Genomic DNA, 16,580 nt, shown 5'->3' on the forward strand with positions numbered 1-16,580 from the left:
TTATAATGAAATCATATGTACAAAACTGCAATGATCCTTCTTCCATTTTCAATTTATGTAATTACTGGTGACTGATGTAATAATTCTCGTCATACTCAATTTACGTAATTACTGGTGACTGATGTAATAATTCTCGTCATACTCAATTTATCATACTCAATTTACGTAATTACTGGTGACTGATGTAATAATTCTCGTCATACTCAATTTACGTAATTACTGGTGACTGATGTAATAATTCTCGTCATACTCAATTTACGTAATTACTGGTGACTGATGTAATAATTCTCGTCTTACTCAATTTACGTAATTACTGGTGACTGATGTAATAATTCTCGTCATACTCAATTTATCATACTCAATTTACGTAATTACTGGTGACTGATGTAATAATTCTCGTCATACTCAATTTACGTAATTACTGGTGACTGATGTAATAATTCTCGCCATACTCAATTTACATAATTACTGGTGACTGATGTAATAATTCTCGTCATACTCAATTTACGTAACTACTGGTGACTGATGTAATAATTCTCGCCATACTCAATTTACATAATTACTGGTGACTGATGTAATAATTCTCGCCATACTCAATTTACGTAATTACTGGTGACTGATGTAATAATTCTCATCATACTCAATTTACATAATTACTGGTGACTGATGTAATAATTCTCGTCATACTCAATGCTTTGATATACAAATATGTTAGGATTCGAGGTATTGATTATATTTCACACCTTTCCATATTTTGAAAATGAAATAAACCTTTGACTGATGGTATCATATATTGCTAATGCATTATCATAAAGTCATTGAGTTTGGTACTGTTTCGACTGTTACTACTTTGTTCATCATTAGAGACTGGCCGGAAAGGAATTGGATAATAATAGATTAGGCAAGGAAACTCAGGCAGCTGTAGCATTTCTGAATGATTTCATGTTCTTTTCACTTAATCCAATGCAGTCTTGTTTAGTGTGTATGTACCCACGTGTCATGAACATAATTGATGTTAATTTAGAGTAAAATACTGCAATTTAATCCAAATGTAAAGACACAGATCAATGCTGAATCGTAAAATTGAAGGAATATGGATTGCTCTACAATTATAAAATACAGCTACATTTATCATCATTCAAATCGTACGATTGTTTCAAACTTTTAAAGAGAGTCAATTAAACTTTTCAAATAGAAATCACTGTGTACATCTGTTAGATGATACTCTAAACGTATCGCAAAATAAGATAGTTTATACTAATCATTAGTTCATAAAGTAACGTCAAAATGACACACCGTTATCGTAAACTATACTGTATTTACGTATTATTTATAAATAAAGCTTCCTACAAACATATGATGATAATTTTATGAAAACACACCCTATAAAAGAATTTTGAGGGATATGATTAAATTCGGATAAAGGGCCAAATTTGGCCCAAAACACCAATTCCTGTTGAATTATATTGTAAATATTAACTTTATATTCCAGATTTGGTCAGATATGAAGATTTTTTTCTGGCACCAAGCATTAGACAATATTCACTGTAAATTCAAATCAGCATGTTTTTTGTGCATGTGACATGATTTGATTTTACCAGTACTATGTTTTAGTGCATGTGACGTGATTTGATTTTACCGGCACTATGTATTTGTGCATGTGACATGATTTGATTTTACCAGTACTATGTTTTAGTACATGTGACGTGATTTGATTTTACCGGTACTATGTATTTGTGCATGTGACATGATTTGATTTTACCAGTACTATGTTTTAGTGCATGTGACGTGATTTGATTTTACTATGTTTTTGTGCATGTGATGCAATTTGATTTTATTGTTTTGATTTACCAGGAAATGTCCATGGAGTTTTAGTAAGAGGAAACAGAGCATATAAACTGACCAAGGACCACACACCACAGAATGAGAAGGAAAAGAACCGCGTCGTCAAGGCAGGTCTGTGAACATTCTGTCAGTAGGAAGATCTGCCCTATTTCTGTGCATTATGTATCAGTTATAAAATTAGTAGATTTTGAGCTCCCGGTTTTGTTTTTGGATCATTCCATGAATTAGAAATTAAAGTACAAAATTGGATGAAGAAAAACTGATCTCTCTAAACATGTATGATTAGTTGTACCCTTTTCATAGAATGAACAAAATATTGCAATTAGGCATGTAACCCACCATCCCAGTGTTATGTGGAATTTTAGACATCAGATAGCATAATAATAATAATGATTGGTTTTATATAAGTGCTTTTTCCAGCGTATGCTGCTCAAAGCGCTTTACAATTCATTATTACCCCGGCAGACCTTATATCAATCTAGAACTTTCTAAGCCTCCTAGGAAGCATACAGTGCAAGCTGCCATTACAAGCGCTAGAGCACTAACATTCTAACAATATCTTTCACTGTCTATAGCCAGGTACCCCTTTTACACTTGGGTGGAGTGAGAAAATTAATGTTAAGTGCCTTTCCCAAGGACACAACGTCAGCCCTGCCGCAGCCAGGACTCGAACCCACGACCTTTCGGTCGAGAGTCTGATGGCCTAACCACTAGGCCACCGACGCCAATAGCATATGATGTAAACATAATGAATGCTTGATATAGTTATGTACAGCGCCCCCTGTGAGATAATGTGGGTTATTCCCCTTTTCTGTAGGAGCGGATCTCAGCATGAGTGACAAGGAGATGAGGGTGAGCGGAGTGGTGGCCACCACACGAGGTCTAGGTAACCATGGTGATTTGGTGCTGAAGAAGAGTGTTATTGTGGAGCCACACACGATGTCGGTTGCTGTGGACCAGTACTGCCAGTTTCTGCTTCTGGCCTCTCATGGAGTGTGGGAAGTGTTCTCAGAGACGGAGGCTGCCAACCTACTGCTAAAGGTAAAGTCCTGCACTCATATTGTGTACTGCTGAAGGTATGATTCTGCACAAATGTTGTGGGTTACTGAATTTAAGGTCATGTACAGAGGTTGTGTACTGCTGAAGGTAAGGTAATGTACAGATGTGCACTGCTGAAGGTAAGGTCATGCACAGATGTTGTGTACTGCTGAAGGTATGATCTGCACAGATGTTGTGTGTTACTGAATTTAAGGTCATGTACAGAGGTTGTGTACTGCTGAAGGTAAGGTCATGTACAGATGTTGTGTGCTGCTGAAGGTATGATTCTGCACAGATGTTGTGTGTTACTGAATTTAAGGTCATGTGCAGATGTTGTGTACTGCTGAAGGTAAGGTCATGCACAGATGTTGTGTACTGCTGAAGGTATGATTCTGCACAGATGTTGTGTGTTACTGAATTTAAGGTCATGTACAGAGGTTGTGTACTGCTGAAGGTAAGGTCATGTACAGATGTTGTGTACTGCTAAAGGTAAGGTCATGTACAGATGTTGTGTACTGCTGAAGGTATGATCTGCACAGATGTTGTGTTTTACTGAATTTAAGGTCATGTACAGATGTTGTGTACTGCTGAAGGTAAGGTCATGTACAGATGTGCGCTGCTGAAGGTAAGGTCATGCACAGATGTTGTGTACTGCTGAAGGTATGATCTGCACAGATGTTGTGTTTTACTGAATTTAAGGTCATGTACAGATGTTGTGTACTGCTGAAGGTAAGGTCATGTACAAATGTTGTGTGCTGCTGAAGGTATTGTTACACAGATGTGTGTTACTAAAGGTATGGTCATGTATGAACAGATATTGCATTTTGCTCAAGGGAAGGTCATGCACAGATATTGTGTACCTTTAAAGGTACTTTCACACAAATTTTGTGTATTGCTAAAGGTAGGATCATGCACATATAATGTGTATTAATGCTGAAGGTAACATCATGCACAGACATTGTGTGCTGCTGAAGGTAAGGTTATGAATAGATGTTGTGTGCTGCTGGAAGTTTTGTCATACATGTTGTGTACTGCTGAAGGTATTGGCATGCACAGCCATGTGCTGCTGAAGGTAAGGTCATGCACAGCTGTTGTATCCTGTTGAAGGTATAATCATGCACAGATCTTGTGTCTTGCTGAATGTATGATCATGCAGGTATTGTCACACAGATGTTGTGTACTGCTGAAGGTATTGTCACACAGATGTTGTGTACTGCTGAAGGTATTGTCACACAGGTGTTGTGTACTACTGAAGGTATTGTCACACAGATGTTGTGTACTGCTGAAGGTATTGTCAAACAGAGGTTGTATTCTGCTGAAGGTATTGTCACACAGGTGTTGTGTGCTGCTGAATGTATTGTCATTCACAAGTATTATGTGCTGTTGAAGGTATGGTAATGAACATATGTTGTGTACATATTTAAGAAGGTATTGTCACACAAATGCTGTGTACTTCTGAAGGTATGGTCATGTACTTGTCACATGTTGTGTATGACTGAAGGTATAGTCATGCAGAGATGTTGTGTGCTGGTAACAGTTTGATCTTACACAGATGTTTGCTGCTAAAGGTGTCATCATGCACAGATACTGTTTGCTGATGAGGGTATTGTCACACAGATGGTACTTACTGCTGAAAGTAATTTCATGCATTGATAGTGTGTACTTCTGATGGTATAATCATGCACAGACATTCTAAACTGCTGAAGGTATTGTCACACAGATGTTGTGTATGCTGAAGGTATTGTCACACAGATGTTATGTATGCTGAAGGTATTGTCACACAGATGTTGTGTACTGCTGAAGGTATAAGATCATGCACCTATCAGATGTTATGTGTTACTGAAGGTATTTTCATGTTCAGATGTTGTGTGCTACTGAAGGTATGCTCATGCAGATATGTCGTCTACTGAAGGTGTGATTGATTTATTGTATATTGTGTAATATCATATACCTAGTAGTGTATCAGCCCTGATACACCAATCTTGGCTAGGGTGAGACAGCTGCAAGTAGGTAGGGCTGTCTCGCCCTAAGGGCCGAGATATCTCTGTCTCGGCCCATTGTCAAGGGGCTGTCTCGCCCTCAAATTTCAAATGGGTATTTCCTCTTTAATCTTTTGAAATCAAACAAACTACATGAAAAAATTATGTTACACACAATTTTTTTTCAAATTTATACTTTCTTCCACGACAAAATTTAATTTAAGCAGAAAAATTAAAAATAAAAATGTTTTCAAAAACAGTGCTAAATTGTAGCGAGTATGTAAGCAAAGGGGGGTAACCTAAGTAACAATTGTTTATTTAGAACAATAACACGTTTTAACTTCAAAATAATCAACGTTCTTGGCGATAGAAATCAGTAGGAAAATTATGGAGGATGATACTGAAGCATTTTCAGAAATTGACTGTTCCAATGGAGATCAAAATGTTAATTTAAGGCAATTTTGATGTAGAAATTAAACCGCTTTAAAACGATTTCTGAAATCTAAAATCCCGAGGATTTGGCAATAACACGAGAAAAGCAGAACCAATATCTTCCGACATATTTCAACGACTTATAGATGCTTAACAGATTGGAAACGGTAAAAAAAACTTACTTCAGTATAAGATAACATTCCCTAAACAAAGAAATAGCAGCATCAGATCTGTAAACATTTCAGTTCATACGATGATGCCACGTAAACAAAGTTCCACAACTCTTACAAATTATATGAAATAATGAAAACGGGCGAGTTTGGTAAATCCGAAAAAATGAATAAAATTAATTCACTTATTTCCAATTTTAGTATCAATTAACAAACCCGTAGGAGCTGCTTAACAGTATATACATGTACATGAACAACACAGCGATAGATGTGACGAGTTTCTCAGCCAAGCAGTTCAGTTAATTGAAACGTCCAGATTCTAAACCACTGGAGGGGATGTCCATAATTAATCATCCAATTACCGTGACCAGCAATGGAATAAAGCTACAAAACTCTGATTTTAGCATGTTTCACAATGCCATCAGTACTGGAAACATAACCATTAAAGTAAATTCATTGAAGGAGTGAAATAGTCAAATATCATTGCCATTTGAGCAGTATACCATTCACTCACTCACTGGATACTGTTAGTGATTGTTATCACATCAGTGCCGCTATGGTATCCCTCTATGTCACACATTCTTTGGCTGTATTTTCGGCTTCCAGATAAGTTAGGCCCGCAGTTATAAAGTTTCTTGCCAGCGTGTCTCTCCATCTCTGCTGTTGTCGTCCTTGTTTTCGTCTGCCTCTGACCGATGTAGGGTCCCACTCGTACATTCATTTAGGGAATCTTTCGTCTCTCATCTTCGACATGTGACCAAACCATGTTAGCCGATTCCTCATGAGTAGTGTTGAGGCATATGGTTGATCTGTGAGCTCTCGAATGTCACTGTTACGCCTTCATTCCCACCATTTGGTCTTCAGAATAACTCTTAAGACATCTGGAATGGAAGGTGTCTAGTCGTTGAGTGAGTGAGGAGATGTCATTATTGTTGGTGAAGGTCTTGAAAATTTAGACCTATGCTCGATGCTTACGGCCTTTGAGCAGGGAGGGATCTTTAATGTGCCACACCTGCTGTGACATGGGTCCTTGGTTTTTGCAATTTCATAGAAAAGACCACCCCATTTAGTTGCCTCTTACAACAAGCAAGGACCTATTCTATCTTGGATCCCCATGAGCCACTACAATCATAATCTTGTACAGATGTTGTGTGTGCTTAAGATAAAGTCATGCATAGTCATTGTGTGCTGCTGAAGGTATTGTCACACAGATTTTGTGTATTGCTGAAGGTAAGATCATGTACAAATTTTATGTACTTCTGAAGTTAATGTCACACATTGTGTATGGCTTTAGGTATAGTCATGCAGAGATGTTTCATGCTGCTAATGGTTTGATCTTACACAGATGTTGTTTGCTGCTAAAAGTGTCATCGTGCATAGATGCTGTGTACCCCAGAAGGTATTGTCACACAGATAAGCTGTATTGCTGAAGGTGTCATCATGCACAGATATTGTGTTTTGCTGATTGTTGTGAACAATCATTATGTGCTGCTTAAGGTAGGATCATGCACCTATCAAATATCAAAGTCTACTACTGAAGGTATTCTCATGCATAAATGTTGTGTGCTCATGAAGGTATTGTCACACAGATGTTGTGTACTGCTGAAGGTATTGTCATACAGATGTTATATTCTGCTGAAGGTATTGTCAAACAGATGTTGTGTTTGCTGAAGGTATTGTCACACAGGTGTTGTGTGCTGCTGAAGATATTGTCAAACAGGTGTTGTGTACTGCTGAAGGTATTGTCACACAGATGTTGTGTACTGCTGAAGGTATTGTCAAACAGATGTTGTATACTGCTGAAGGTATTGTCACACAGATGTTGTGTATGCTGAAGGTATTGTCACACATATGTTGTGTATGCTGAAGGTATTGTCACACAGGTGTTGTGTATGCTGAAGGTATTGTCACACAGATGGTGAGTATGCTGAAGGTATTGTCACACAGGCATTGTGTACTACTGAAGGTATTGTCCCACAGGTGTTTTGTACTGCTGTAGGTATTGTCATACACGGATTTTGTGTGCTGCTGAAGGTATGATTATGGACAGGTATTGTGTGCTGTTGAAGGTATTGTCACATATTGTGTATACTGATGATATCATGCACAGATCAGATATTGTGTACTACTGAATGTATTGTACTGTGCAAATATTAAGGTATCGTCATGCAGATATTGTGTGGTGCTGAAGGCATGGTCATGCACATATGTTGATTGAGGAAGGTATTGTCACACAGATGTTGTGTGCTGAAGGTATCATCATACACAGACATTGCGTGCTGCTGAAGGTATCGTCACATGTATGTTGTGTACTGCTGAAGATATGCACAGACATTCTAAGCTGCAGAAGATCAAGTCATACAGATAATATGCTCTCTACTTCAGAAGGTATTGTCACACCTTTTTTGTACTGCTGAAGGTAATGTCATGCAAAGATATTGTGTGCTGCTGAAGGTATTGTCATGTTCATATGTTTTGTTCTGTTCAAAGTAAGATCATGCACCAATTAGATATTATCTACTACCGGTACTCTACATGCACAGATATTGTGTGCTGCTGAATGCAAGGTCATTTACAGATGTTGTGTACTGTTGAAGGTAATGTCACACAGATGTTTTCTGCTGCTAAAGGTATGGTCATGCACAGATGTTGTGGGCTGTTGAAGGTATGGTCATCCACATTTGTCTTGTGCTGCTAAAGGTATTGTCATGGACATATGTCTTGTGCTGCTGAAGATAATGTGTCACAGATGTTGTGTATTGTTGAAATTAAGGTTATGCTTAAGGTAATGTCACACAGATGTTGTGGGCTGTTGAAGGTATGGTCATGCACAGATGTTTTGTGCTGCTAAAGATAATGTGTCACAGATGTTGTGTATTTTTGAAATTAAGGTTATGCTGAAGGTAATGTCACACAGATGTTGTGTACTGTTGAAGGTATTGTCACACAGGTGTTGTGTATGCTGAAGGTATTGCCACACAGATGTTGTGTACTGCTGAAGGTATAATGTCATGGACATATATTGTGTGTTGGTGAAGGTATGATCATTCACAGATTTTGTGTAGTGTTGAAGGTAATGTCACACAGATGTTGTGTACTGATGAAGGTATTGTCACACAGGTGATGTATTCTGCTGAAGGTATTGTCAAACAGATTTTGTATTCTGCTGAAGGTAAGGTCACACAAATATTGTGTACTGTTGAAGGTATTGTCACACAGGTGTTGTGTATACTGCTGAAGGTATTGTCAAACAGATTTTGTATTCTGCTGAAGGTAAGGTCACACAGATGTTGTGTACTGTTGAAGGTACTGTCACACAGGTGTTGTGTATACTGCTGAAGGTATTGTCAAACAGATTTTGTATTCTGCTGAAGGTAAGGTCACACAAATACTGTGTACTGCTGAAGGTATTGTCACACAGGTGTTGTGTATACTGCTGAAGGTATTGTCATACAGATGTTATTCATGCTGAAGGTATTGTCACACAGATGTTGTGTACTGCTGAAGGTAATGTCTGAGATTTTGTGTTTTGCTGGAGGTATTGTCATGCATAGATGTTGTGTGCTACTGAAAGTAATTTTGTGCACAGAAGCCATGTGATACTGAAGATAATATCACACAGATGTGTGCTACCGAAGGTATAACATCATGCACCTATCAGATGTTATGTGTTATTGAAGGTATTTTCATGTAGAAATGTTGTGTGCTCATGCAGATACCGTATAGCGGGTTTTTTCCGCGGGTCTAAAATTTGACGATTTGCTGGCTCAAAGGTATGCTAATAATTTTAGCGGAATAAATTATGGCGGAGAAGGAAGATTTATCTCTCTTGCAAGTACTGAAGTCGCCATTGGGTGCATATTTGGCAAGTGAAAGTTTGGTGGAAAGCTATCTGAATGCTAATATAAGCCAAATTTAGCACCCCACAGAAAAAATCCGCTATACAGTATGTTGCCTGCTGAAGGTGTGATTCATTGATTGTATATTGTTTAACATCCATTTCGAGAATTTTTCACTTGTGTGGAGATGTCATTATTGTCGGTGAAGGTCTGGAATATTTAGACCTATGCTCGGTGCTTATACAGCCTTTAAGCAGGGAGGAATCTTTAATGTGCCACACCTGCTGTGACATGGGGCCATGTTGTGTACTGTTGAAGGTAATGTCACACAGATATTTTGTGCTGCTAAAGGTATTGTCATGCACAGATGTTGTGTGCTAATGAAGGTATTGTCATGCACAGATGTCTTGCGCTGCTGAAGATAATGTGTCACAGATGTTGTGTATTTTTGAAATTAAGGTTATCCTGAAGGTAATGTCACACAGATGTTGTGTGCTGTTGAAGGTATGGTTATACACAAATGGTGTGTGCAGCTTAATGTAGTCATCAACAGATGTGTGCTGCTGAAGTAAAGTCATACACAATGTTGTGTGCTACTGAAGGTATGATCATATATAATTTGTGTAGTGCTGAAGTTATGCCCATGTAGAAGTGTTTTGGGCTGCTGAATGTACATTGTATGATCATGCAAAAATGTTGTGTGTGGCTGAAAGGTATTGTCACATAGATGTTATGTACTACTGAAGGTATAATGTCAAGGACAGATATTGTGTGCTGGTAAGGTATGATCTTTCACAGATGTTGTGTATGCTGAAGGTAATGTCACACAGATGTTGTGTACTGTTGAAGGTATTGTCACACAGGTGTTGTGTATGCTGAAGGTATTGCCACACAGGTGTTGTGTACTGCTAAAGGTATTGTCAAACAGGTGTTGTGTACTGCTGAAGGTATTGTCACACAGGTGTTGTGTATGCTGAAGGTATTGCCACACACATGTTGTGTACTGCTGAAGGTATAATGTCATGAACAGATATTGTGTGCTGGTGAAGGTATGATCATTCACAGATGTTATGTACTGTTGAAGGTAATGTCACACAGATGTTGTGTACTGTTGAAGGTATTGTCACACAGGTGTTGTGTATGCTGAAGGTATTGCCACACACATGTTGTGTACTACTGAAGGTATAATGTCAAGGACAGATATTGTGTGATGGTGAAGGTATGATCTTTCACAGATGTTGTGTATGCTGAAGGTAATGTCACACAGATGTTGTGTACTGCTAAAGGTATTGTCACACAGGTGTTGTGTACTGCTAAAGTTATTGTCACACAGGTGTTGTGTACTGCTGTAGGTATTGTCACAGAGGTGTTGTGTACTGCTGAAGGTATTGCCACACAGATGTTGTGTACTGCTGAAGGTATTGCCACACATATATTGTGTATGCTGAAGGTATAATGTCATGGACAGATATTGTGTACTGTTGAAGGTATTGTCACACAGGTGTTGTGTATGCTGAAGGTATTGCCACATATATGCTGTGTACTGCTGAAGGTATTGCCACACATATGTTGTGTATGCTGAAGGTATAATGTCAAGGACAGATATTGTGTACTGTTGAAGGTATTGTCACACAGGTGTTGTGTATGCTGAAGGTATTGCCACACATATGTTGTGTACTGCTGAAGGTATAATGTCATGGACAGATATTGTGTGCTGGTGAAGGTATGATCATTCACAGATGTTGTGTATGCTGAAGGTAATGTCACACTGATGTTGTGTACTGTTGAAGGTATTGTCACACAGGTGTTGTGTATGCTGAAGGTATTGCCACACAGATGTTGTGTACTGCTGAAGGTATAATGTCATGGACAGATATTGTGTGCTGGTGAAGGTATGATCATTCACATATGTTGTGTACTGTTGAAGGTAATGTCACACAGATGTTGTGTACTGTTGAAGGTATTGTCACACAGGTGTTGTATTCTGCTGAAGGTATTGTCGAACAGATTTTGTATTGTGCTGAAGGTAAGGTCACACAAATATTGTGTACTGCTGAAGGTATTGTCACACAGGTGTTGTGTAAACTGCTGAAGGTATTGTCATATAGATGTTATGTATGCTGGAGGTATTGTCACACAGATGTTGTGTATTGCTGAAGGTAATGTCTGAGATTTTGTGTTTTGCTGGAGGTATTGTCATGCATAGATGTTGTGTGCTACTGAAAGTAATTATATGCACAGAAGCCATGCTCATGTAGAAGTGTTTGGGCTGCTGAATGTACATTGTATGATCATGCAAAAATGTTGTGTGTGGCTGAAAGGTATTGTCACATAGATGGTGTGTACTACTGAAGGTATAATGTCAAGGACAGATATTGTGTGCTGGTGAAGGTATGATCTTTCACAGATGTTGTGTATGCTGAAGGTAATGTCACACAGATGTTGTGTACTGTTGAAGGTATTGTCACACAGGTGTTGTGTATGCTGAAGGTATTGCCACACACATGTTGTGTACTGCTGAAGGTATAATGTCATGAACAGATATTGTGTGTTGGTGAAGGTATGATCATTCACAGATGTTGTGTACCACTGAAGGTAATGTCACACAGGTGTTGTGTACTGTTGAAGGTATTGTCACACAGGTGTTGTGTATGCTGAAGGTATTGCCACACAGGTGTTGTGTACTGCTGAAGGTATAATGTCATGAACAGATGTTGTGTGCTGGTGAAGGTATGATCATTCACAGATGTTGTGTACCGCTGAAGGTAATGTCACACAGATGTTGTGTACTGTTGAAGGTATTGTCACACAGGTGTTGTGTATGCTGAAGGTATTGCCACACAGATGTTGTGTACTGTTGAAGGTATAATGTCATGAACAGATATTGTGTGTTGGTGAAGGTATGATCATTCACAGATGTTATGTACTGTTGAAGGTAATGTCACACAGATGTTGTGTACTGTTGAAGGTATTGTCACACAGGTGTTGTATTCTGCTGAAGGTATTGTCAAACAGATTTTGTATTGTGCTGAAGGTAAGGTCACACAAATATTGTGTATTGCTGAAGGTATTGTCACACAGATGTTGTGTATGCTGAAGGTAATGTCTCAGATTTTGTGTTTTGCTAGAGGTATTGTCATGCATAGATGTTGTGTGCTACTGAAAGTAATTTTGTGCACAGAAGCCATGTGATACTGAAGATATGATCATGCATCTATCAAATATCAAAGTCTACTACTGAAGGTATTCTCATGCATAAATGTTGTGTGCTCATGAAGATATTGTCACACAGGTGGTGTGTATGCTTAAGGTATTGTCACACAGATGTTGTGTACTGCTGAAGGTATAATGTCAAGGACAGATATTGTGTACTGTTGAAGGTAATGTCACACAGGTGTTGTGTACTGCTGAAGGTATTGTCACACAGGTGTTGTGTACTGCTGAAGGTATTGTCACACAGAGGTTGTGTACTGCTGAAGGTATTGTCACACCGATATTGTGTACTGCTGAAGGTATGATCATTCACAGAGGTTGTGTACTGTTGAATGTATTGTCACACAGGTGTTGTGTCCTGCTGAAGGTATTGTCATACAGATGTTATGTACTGTTGAAGGTATTGTCACACAGATATTGTGTATACTGAAGGTATTGTCACACAGATGTTGTGTATACTGAAGGTATTGCCACACAGTTGTTGTGTACTGCTGAAGGTATTGTCACAGAGATGTTGTGTACTGCTGAAGGTATAATGTCATGGACATATATTGTGTGCTGGTGAAGGTATGATCATTCACAGATGTTGTGTACTGTTGAAGGTAATGTCACACTGATGTTGTGTACTGTTGAAGGTAATGTCACACCGATGTTGTGTACTGTTGAAGGTATTGTCACACAGGTGTTGTGTATGCTGAAGGTATTGTCATACAGATGTTGTATTCTGCTGAAGGTATTGTCAAACAGATTTTGTATTCTGCTGAAGGTAAGGTCACACAAATATTGTGTACTGCTGAAGGTATTGTCACACAGGTGTTGTGTATACTGCTGAAGGTATTGTCATACAGATGTTATGTATGCTGAAGGTATTGTCACACAGATGTTGTGTACTGCTGAAGGTAATGTCTGAGATTTTGTGTTTTGCTGGAGGTATTGTCATGCATTGATGTTGTGTGCTACTGAAAGTAATTTTGTGCACAGATGCCATGTGATACTGAAGATAATATCACACAGATGTGTGCTACCGAAGGTATAACATCATGCACCTATCAGATGTTATGTGTTATTGAAGGTATTTTCATGTAGAAATGTTGTGTGCTCATGCAGATACCGTATAGCGGTTTTTTCCCGCGGGTCTAAAATTTGGCGATTTGCTGGCTCAAAGGTTTGCTAATAATTTTAGCGGAATAAATTATGGCGGGGAAGGAAGATTTATCTCTCTTGCAAGTACTGAAGTCGCCATTGGGTGCATATTTGGCAAGTGAAAGTTTGGTGGAAAGCTATCTAAATGCTAATAGAAGCCACGCACCCCACGGAAAAAAATTCGCTATACAGTATGTTGCCTCCTGAAGGTGTGATTCATTGATTGAGAATTTTTCACTTGTGTGGAGATGTCATTATTGTCGGTGAAGGTCTGGAATATTTAGACCTATGCTCGGTGCTTATACAGCCTTTAAGCAGGGAGGAATCTTTAATGTGCCACACCTGCTGTGACAGGGGGCCATGTTGTGTACTGTTGAAGGTAATGTCACACAGATATTTTGTGCTGCTAAAGGTATTGTCATGCACAGATGTTGTGTGCTAATGAATTGTCATGCACAGATGTCTTGCGCTGCTGAAGATAATATGTCACAGATGTTGTGTATTGTTGAAATTAAGGTTATCCTGAAGGTATGTCACACAGATGTTGTGTGCTGCTATATGTAAGGTCATACATAAATGGTGTGTACAGCTTAATGTAGTTATCAACAGGTGTGTGCTGCTGAAGGTATGCATGTATAATTTGTGTACTGCTGAAGTTATGCTCATGTAGAAGTGTTTTGGGCTGCTGAATGTACATTGTATGATCATGCAAAAATGTTGTGTGCGGCTGAAAGGTATTGTCACATAGATGTTGTGTACTGCTGAAGGTAATGTCATGCACAGATATTGTGTGCTGGTGAAGGTATGATCATTCACAGATATTTTGTAGTTGTGAAGGTATTGTCACACAGATATTGTGTACTGCTGAAGGTATTGCCACACAGAGGTTGTGTATGCTGAAGGTATTGTCACACAGGTGTTGTGTACTGCTGAAGGTATTGTCACACAAGTGTTGTGTACTGCTAAAGGCATTGTCACACAGGTGTTGTGTACTACTAAAGGTATTGTCACACAGGTGTTGTGTACTGCTGAAGGTATTGTCACACAGGTGTTGTGTATTCTGAAGGTATTGTCACACAGATGTTGTGTACTGCTGAAGGTATTGTCACACAGGCGTTGTGTACTGCTAAAGGTATTATTATCCTTCAGAATAATACAGTCAATTTCATTGGTCGAGGGCTGGTCACGTGGAGGGAGACAATTCGTGATGTCTCCCTCACGTGCAGGGTGACAACTGTGTTGTCTCCCTTTAGAAGATAAATATTAATGGCACAAGTGAGAAGGCTCTATTGGCGATCGTTAAAATGTTAACAGTAACGGTCACAAATATCAACTGAGAAGAAAAATATTCCCATTCGAATACATTACAATTTTGCATTTCACTTGATGTTTATGTTTTTGTTTTGAAATACGTTATGAAATGTTTACTTTTGATGTTATGTTTTTGCGTCATACTACTGTGACGTCACAATTGAAAGCTTCTCTCGTTTAACTTTCTCTAACCTCAGTGTTTTGCTTTACATCTAATAAATGAATGACAATCACAATGAGTGTAAAACAATATAGTGCATGTAGTTGAGGGTAACATTGGTTTCACCACTCGAAAACTATTGAAAAGTTATAAGAATTGTCTGCAGAGAAAGTTGTTACGAATTTGTTTATGTTTTAGATATAAAAAAGTATGGAACAAGTCAATAAATGTGTGATAGTTTTTTAACATTCAGATTCTTTAGGATAATAAAACTATTATGGACTGTTTAGCAGGGAGACATCACAAATTATCAGGTCTGAGTAGAGTTATCACCCTCAGGCGTATAGGCGCCCTCGGGTGATGACCCTACTAAGACCTGATAATTTGTGATGTCTCCCTGCTAAACAGTCCATAATTGTATATTGTCACACAGGTGTTGTGTATGCTGAAGGTATTGTCACACAGATGTTGTGTACTGCTAAAGGTATTGTTACACAGATGTTGTGTATGCTGAAGGTATTGTCACACAGATGTTGGGTACTGTTAAAGGTATTGTCACACAGGTGTTGTGTACTGCTGAAGGTATTGTCACACAGGTGTTGTGTATGCTGAAGGTATTGTCACACAGGTGTTGTGTACTGCTAAAGGTATTGTCACACAGGTTGTGTACTGCTAAAGGTATTGTCACACAGATGTTGTGTATGTGGAAGGTATTGTCACACAGGTGTTGTGTACTGCTGAAGGTATTGTCACACAGATGTTGTGTACTGCTGAAGGTATTGTCAAACAGAGGTTGTGTACTGCTGAAGGTATTGTCAAACAGATGTTGTGTACTGCTGAAGGTATTGTCAAACAGAGGTTGTGTACTGCTGAAGGTATTGTCACACAGATGTTGTGTATGCTGAAGGTATTGTCACACAGATGTTGTGCACTGCTGAAGGTATTGTCAAACAGGTTGTATTCTGCTGAAGGTATTGTCACACAGGTGTTGTGTACTGCTGAAGGTATTGTCACACAGGTGTTGTGTATGCTGAAGGTATTGTCACACAGATGTTACATGCTGCTGAAGGTATGGTCATGTACAGATGTTGTGTGTTGTGAAGGTATGGTCATGTACAGATGTTGTGTGTTGTTGACGGTATGGTCATGTACAGATGTTGTGTGTTGTTGATGGTATGGTCATGTACAGATGTTGTGTGTTGTTGACGGTATGGTCATGTACAGATGTTGTGTGTTGTTGACGGTATGGTCATGTACAGATGTTGTGTGCTGTTGATGGTATGGCCATGTACAGATGTTGTATGTTGTTGACGGTATGGTCATGTACAGATGTTGTGTGTTGTTGATGGTATGGTCATGTACAGATGTTGTGTGTTGTTGACGGTATGGTCATGTACAGATGTTGTGTGTTGTTGAAGGTGTGGTCATGTACAGATGTTACGTGCTGTTG

At 38.8% G+C, this 16,580-nt stretch overlaps 1 protein-coding gene across 3 annotated transcripts in view; it reads left to right on the forward strand.

Annotated features, from left to right (window-relative positions):
• LOC125678351 (protein phosphatase 2C-like domain-containing protein 1) overlaps positions 1 to 16,580 on the forward strand; it is a 39,067-nt gene that overhangs the window by 20,185 nt on the left and 2,302 nt on the right. For all 3 annotated transcript variants that reach the window (XM_048916770.2, XM_056155321.1, XM_048916771.2), the window contains 2 exons: positions 1,855 to 1,956; positions 2,663 to 2,886. In XM_048916770.2, coding sequence (XP_048772727.1) covers positions 1,855 to 1,956; positions 2,663 to 2,886 — 326 coding nt within the window. The remainder of the gene's footprint in view (positions 1 to 1,854; positions 1,957 to 2,662; positions 2,887 to 16,580) is intronic.

This window comes from Ostrea edulis, chromosome 2 (genome assembly GCF_947568905.1).
Source record: "Ostrea edulis chromosome 2, xbOstEdul1.1, whole genome shotgun sequence".
NCBI lineage: Eukaryota > Metazoa > Mollusca > Bivalvia > Ostreida > Ostreidae > Ostrea > Ostrea edulis.